Raw genomic sequence first — 6,446 nt, 5'->3', positions numbered from 1 at the left:
CAAATTGTTATTCTTCATTCGATTGTTTTAATGCCTTTTCACGTTGAAATATTTCAGTATGGCCCAAGATAAACAACAGACAATTGTCAATCAAGGTGTGGATGATGCACCCAATTAGGTATCCAAATGTGGTTAGTGCCCCTACGGGCCCTACGTAAATGTGTGGTTTAGTGCCCACAGGTGAGTGGTTAGTGCCTCCCAACTTCCCAATCCCAAGTGTGGTAATGATGCCCCTATGTGGGACCCTCTGCCCTTGAGTGGGTCTCTCTGTCCTGGAGTGAGACTCTCTGCCCTGGAGTGGGATTCTCTGCCTAGAGTGGGTCAGTGGGATTCCCTGTCCTGGAGTGGGACTCTTTGCTCTGCTCAGGAGTTGGACTCTATGGCCTATGCCCTGGGACTCCCCTCCCTGGCGTGAGTGGCGTCAGTGGCGTGGCCTCCACCTTAGAGGCCCCGCCTGCTCTGTGACCATAGTCACCATACTGCTGTCAAGACTGTCAAGACACCTTAGTCCTTAGTGGCTCCTTACTACCTGAACAGAAAAATTCTGGCAAATTCATAAACCTGTCCTGCCGTGAGGCCACACTAAACAAGTATTCAGAGGGCGAAGATTTATGGTAGCCTCTGACTGACAGAGGCTACCGCCCTACCATAAATCTTCGACAAACTAAAAATTATTCAGAAAAATTGGACCAGTGTGAGTGTTGAGTCCTCTTCTCTTTGATGGTTTGACTTTGACCTCCTAAATCAGAGAAAATGGCTGACCAATCCTGAATTATACAAATTGACAGTAAGCTTGGCGGCCTTGGCCCAAGCTGGAGCAGTTTTGAGCTTGACAGCTTGTTGCTTGTATTCTAATATGATGTTTCAATCAGTAGTATTCATGCACGTTCATTGTGTAAACAATGGTGAATTATGATTTTAGAATGACAGATTTCATGAAAAAACAGAAAAATTACGCATTCCTCACCCTGAAATTAGACTACACTTTTTTATAACATGCAAGGTGGCCCAGTGGTTACAGTTCAGACTTCAGAGCATAGTGGCAAAGCAGAGTTTTGTAGACTTTTCCTCAAGTTTAGTTTTGAGTCCTATAAGTAGACAAGCTAAGTATCATGGATACCACTCATACCAGCATTATCATACATAAGAAATTGGTTTAAATCTTGAGTAAATAAGGAGATTAAAAATGAACTGATTCTAAAAAATCTCTGGTTTGTCACTATGCTTCAGAGTACCAGGATTGGAGCAAAGAGGTGCGGGTTTGATCCCAGCTCTGTGCGCCAGTTTCTGATCAGAACCGACGAGGGGGCTGGGGTGGTCCAGCAAAGCAAATTGAAGCAGTGAGTTGCAAGTTTGAGACCACAACGCAAAAAGCTGTGAATATTCTGCGATGCTAAGAATCGGCAACAGGCCTACGGTACTGCATAATAAACTCTGAAACAGCTATTATTATCCCACTATGAGGCAAGTTTCCAAGTTTTAAGGTAGTGGTTATAGCTGTGAGCCTCCATGCCTTATCACGGGATGCTCATCAACTTATGAGAAGTACTTTGCATAATATTGGCATACAGACGTGTCAGACACTGACAGTGCAAATCTTGCTGGGAGGGAGCGACCTCACAAAACAGGAGCAGCACCTTGTGATCAATGCCGTAATCACCTATCTCACAAGTACCAGCAGGATGGGGACTTTGTGAAGCTAAAGCCCTGCCAAGTTAACTGCACTTGAAACAGTAGATACCAGTGACGACTAAGCAAACTTGCAAAGAAGCGTTGAAACTGCCATGTCCAGGTGTGACAACTGACCTGTTTGGGGTCCTTTACGACATCTGAAAAAGATATCATTGTCGCTCTTATTACGGAGTAATGTCTAGGTAGTAAGTAACTAGGTACTGCCGTACCGGTACGGAAGAAACTTCATGCAAGACAGACGTGCGTGAGTCGCTCGCATGAAACAGACAAGTTGATATCATATCTCCTATTTTGTAGGTCCAATCAACTTAGCCTGGGAAAGGGAAAACGTTGAAAGAAAGCCAATAGTCATTCTGCTCATTCATTATCTGGACCCACTGATGACAACTTTGGTCTTTGATGAGGCCGATTCGGTCCGCTGCCGTCCGCATAGGCATAAATGACCCTCCAAAGTTCAAAGCTACAACTACAAGAAAGTGCGCATACACAACAAAGAAGAAGAAAAGTGCCACTGGGCCAGTAATCATAAAACTGTTGTCTGCTAAGCTGCTTCAGCAGTCGAGTCCAGTGTTTGGCTTATGTTTTTTCCCTTTATTGTAGCTTATCACCTTATCCTTTACTAAATGAAATAAGTTCCCTAATAAGTTCTCATTTATTTGCCTATCAATCAGACAAATTTAATAGATGCCTAAAGTCCTAAACTATTAGCCTGTAAACTGTTACCTAATATTTGTTCCCATATGGCCTCACTCACCATTTTTTTCAGTTTTTGTGGCACAGTAGAACCGTCTGACTTGTCTGTGGCAGCACAGTTCATGCACATGCGCCCTGCATGACTCATGATGACTGCATGTTTTACCAATCTAATACTATATGCATTTATATAACCTACTTTATAAATGTATAATTGGTGCAATCAGCCTAAATGTACATGTTTTACCACTTTGGCATTTAACAGCCCTTCCCTTTCACACTGATTTTTAACTCATTTATGCATATTGAGCCTATTTTAAGAATGGTAGCCTACCTAGTTCCAAGTTTGAAAGTAACTTTGACATCCCTATATTCTATATTCAATGTTTGAATTAATCACCTAATTGCCATAATTGGTGTTTATTAGCATTTTAGAATTGCTAAGTACTAAGTACTTGAAAATTTGAGCTACTATCTAAAATATTCCTTACAAAAGAAAGAATGAAGCAAATTCAAAATTTCAAATTGCTTGTCAAATATTCTTTGATTAACCTTTAAGTAAATCACACCAGACTAACCAAAAACCGTATTCCAACAGTGGGCGCTTGTACGCCCACTGTTGGAATACGGTCACTCTGTGTGGCAGCCATACAACAAAACACTCTGTGCGGAGGTCGAGGATGTTCAAAGAAGGGCGACCAAGCTACTGGCATCACTTAGCAACCTAGACTACCCGGCTCGGCTAGCCGCTCTGCACCTACCAAGTCTCGAACACAGAAGAAAAAGAGGCGATCTCATAGACTGTTACAAATACNCTATAATATAATAATGAAATATATATTATCATAAAATTATATATATGATAATAATAAATATTAATTGCAGGTTTGGCAGCGAGAAATTGAAGCAAGAGTTTCTTGTGCCGAGCATCAGTGGGGAGTTTGTGGCATGCATCGGCGTGAGCGAGCCTCATGCTGGCTCTGATGTTGCAAGTAAGCACATTTAGGCTTTGGAGTTTTACAAATTTTACTTATGATGAATGATCTCTTAAGTATTTGCCTCTGAGTTTTATAGTTTATTTTCATTTAATTAATCAACATTGAGCCACATTCAAAGATTAAGATTTTATTTGAATGTTTCAATTTATTGAGATTTTAATTTAATATATTGAAACATTCTTTTAGTAATGTAAAGAATTATCAACAAAGTAATAATATCACTTGTAAGGCATCAAGACGACAGCAAAGCGTGTTGGTGATGACCTCATCATCAACGGCTCGAAGATGTGGATCACGAACGGCACTCAGGCAGACTGGATGTGCTGCTTAGCCAACACATCCACTGACAAGAAACCACATCTCAACAAGAGCCTCATTTGTCTGCCTCTCAAGACTCCTGGTTTGTCTTCCAAGATTATTTGTCTTGAATTTAATGTAACATTTGGGTGCCAAGCATCTCTCTCTTTTAATTTAATTGATATTACCGTGTTTCAGTTTTTCAACGATAGGTATATCAGTCCAAACGTCAATAAAGTTCTTTTCTTTCACCACTGTTTCCCATTCAACTGTGAAGTTGTTTTACTTGTTCAGCTTTCAACCAATGAATTACGTTGGGTGTAATAGAAATCAATGTAATTTTGAAGATCTAGAAATAATATAAATAAAAATTAAAGTAGATAAAGTATATTAGTAAAATAATGTAAATTTGCCGCAGGCGTACACGTTGCTCGCAAGATCAGCAAGCTGGGCATGCACAGCTCTGACACCGCCGAGCTTTTCTTCGATGACGTGCGGGTGCCTGCAACCTACATCATAGGGGAGGAGGGGCAGGGCTTCACCTATCAGATGATGCAGGTACGTGGCCCACATCATAGGGGAGGAGGGGCGTGGCTTCACCTATCAGATGATGCAGGTACGTGGCTGACCCACATCATAGGGGAGGAGGGGCAGGGCTTCACCTATCAGATGATGCAGGTATGTGTCAGAACTCCTTATATTAAGCTCTACCTGAGGATTGGGTTACGTGACTAAGGTAGTGAGGGATAAGTAAGACACATCAGTCCAGATAACGTATCTTGACCTATCAGATGATGCAGGTACGTGACCCACATCATAGGGGAGGAGGGGCAGGGCTTCACCTATCAGATGATGCAGGTACGTGACCCATATCATAGGGGAGGAGGGGCGTGGCTTCACCTATCAGATGATGCAGGTACTGACCCACATCATAGGGGAGGAGGGGCGTGGCTTCACCTATCAGATGATGCAGGTATGTGTCAGAACTCATTATATTAAACTCTACCTGAGGATTGGGTTACGTGACTAAGGTAGTGAGGGATAAGTAAGACACATCAGTCTAGATAACGTATCTTGTATACGGGGTGGTAATACAGAGCAGTCCAGATAACGTATCTTGTATACGGGGTGGTAATACAGAGTTGCGATACAGAGGCTGTCTCTTATACACATCTAGATGTGTATAAGAGACAGGTAACATACCGTGATGAATGTCTTGTGTTTGGGCGTGCTACTGACGTTTAACATCGGCTGCTCGTCTCGTTACGTGAATTTATTTATATACAATGTCAATTGATATATTTTGGTATGCATAGTCACTGCTGAAATTTATCATGCAATAATGATACAATCGTCAGATTTATTGACCGCATTACAATGTGAGTTAATGGAGAAAGTAAATCGATGATTAATAATAATAAATCTTTAATATAATGCTTTAAGATATTATTATTATAATATATTGTGCTTCTTGCCGTTGGCAGACCTGTACGAGGGGGGAGCAGATGTGCTGGCGCTGGCGTCGATGGCTAAGCTGAAGGGCGGGCGGCTGGGCAGGGAGGTGGCCGACGCCTGCCTCCAGTACTGGGGCGGCATGGGCTACACCGACGAGGTCAGGGGCAGCTATTTAACTTCATTTAATTGAACAAATGCTGCGAGAAGCTAAATTATGACTTCTTTACTTTCATTTGATTCAGCAGAGGCCGTATTTTAAAAATTACTTCATAGTCTTTAACTCAGTGAACCAGTCACTGACGGCTTTCCAAGCTAAGCCCATCAGTGACGGATGAGAAATCAACCTCTAAGTGAACTCAGGCCGCTACGTGAGCTTAGGCAGCCACGTGAGCTTAGGTCGCTACTTTAGCTTAGGTCGCTATTTTAGCTTCGGTCGCTACAACCCCTAAGGGGAGACATCTGACGCGTGTCTGTCCTCGTCAGAAGTCCTATGGGATTTCGCGCTCCTAGGGGGATTGTTCCTGAGCGCCCCACCGCTGAGCTCGCGGTGTCTGACTGCAGGTCTCGGTTATGGGATTAAGTTATTATGTAGGTAGGATTCCTTATACTAAGTTATTATGTAGGTAGGACTCCTTATACTAAGTTATTATGTAGGTAGGATTCCTTACGTTTCCCTTCTCTGTCTCTCTCGTGCGGGCGGCCGACGTCCCTTGTAAGCGACCTCTTGTTCGAATGTCTTCGTTTCTGTTGCTTTTCACCTGTCCCTCCTTGTCACTTCGTCTCTTTGAGATGCTAACGCTGCTTCCTTCGAGCCAGCTTCAGCGGGCTGGACAACTGAGACCTCCCGCCCCTTGTGGGTGATGATTAACTTGAGACTTTGAATAACTGAGACCTTCCGCCTCGCTGGCGATGTTATATTTTGACCTCCGGCGCGAAATAGCTTAATAGCTGAAGCGCTAGCCAACCATCATACTACTACTACTACTACTAAGCCGCTACATGAGCTTGGGTCGCCACGTGAGCTTAGGTCACTACTTTAGCTTAGGCCGCTACGTGAGCTTAGGCCGATATGTGTACTTAGGCCGCTACGTGAACTTAGGCCGCTACTTTAGCTTAGGCCGCCACGTGAGCTTAGGCCGCCACGTGAGCTTAGGTTGCTACTTTTGCTTAGGCCGCTACGTGTGTTTAGGCCGCTACGTGTACTCGAGCGAGTATTGATGGTACGGCCCCTGGTTTTTACCGCCGTATCTTCTGCTAGTTGGACCTGCTACCTAAGCAGTATCTTTCATCAATTTCATAGGTCATAGGTTA

The 6,446-nt window shown here is 43.2% G+C and overlaps 1 protein-coding gene across 1 annotated transcript; it reads left to right on the top strand.

Moving 5' to 3' along the window:
* Positions 1-235: 235 nt before the first annotated feature.
* On the top strand, positions 236-5,331 carry LOC108678110 (probable acyl-CoA dehydrogenase 6). Its single transcript, XM_018166456.2, has 5 exons — positions 236-411; positions 3,271-3,377; positions 3,613-3,783; positions 4,099-4,296; positions 5,165-5,331. The coding sequence occupies exons 1-5, from the start codon at positions 236-238 to the stop codon at positions 5,323-5,325; spliced, it is 813 nt and encodes a 270-aa protein (XP_018021945.1). The 3' UTR covers positions 5,326-5,331.
* Positions 5,332-6,446: the final 1,115 nt, after the last annotated feature.

The sequence above is a fragment of the Hyalella azteca genome, unplaced genomic scaffold (assembly GCF_000764305.2).
Source record: "Hyalella azteca isolate HAZT.00-mixed unplaced genomic scaffold, Hazt_2.0.2 contig9197, whole genome shotgun sequence".
NCBI lineage: Eukaryota > Metazoa > Arthropoda > Malacostraca > Amphipoda > Hyalellidae > Hyalella > Hyalella azteca.
This window is presented reverse-complemented; position numbering and strand designations above follow the sequence as displayed.

Bases quoted from the DNA above. Each gene is read 5' to 3' on its own strand.
- LOC108678110 (XM_018166456.2), top strand. From the start codon at position 236: ATGTGGGACCCTCTGCCCTTGAGTGGGTCTCTCTGTCCTGGAGTGAGA. The intron at 3,378-3,612 runs GTAAGCACATTT...ATCACTTGTAAG, and splicing joins TGCTGGCTCTGATGTTGCAA to GCATCAAGACGACAGCAAAG. The intron at 3,784-4,098 runs GTTTGTCTTCCA...AATTTGCCGCAG, and splicing joins TCTGCCTCTCAAGACTCCTG to GCGTACACGTTGCTCGCAAG.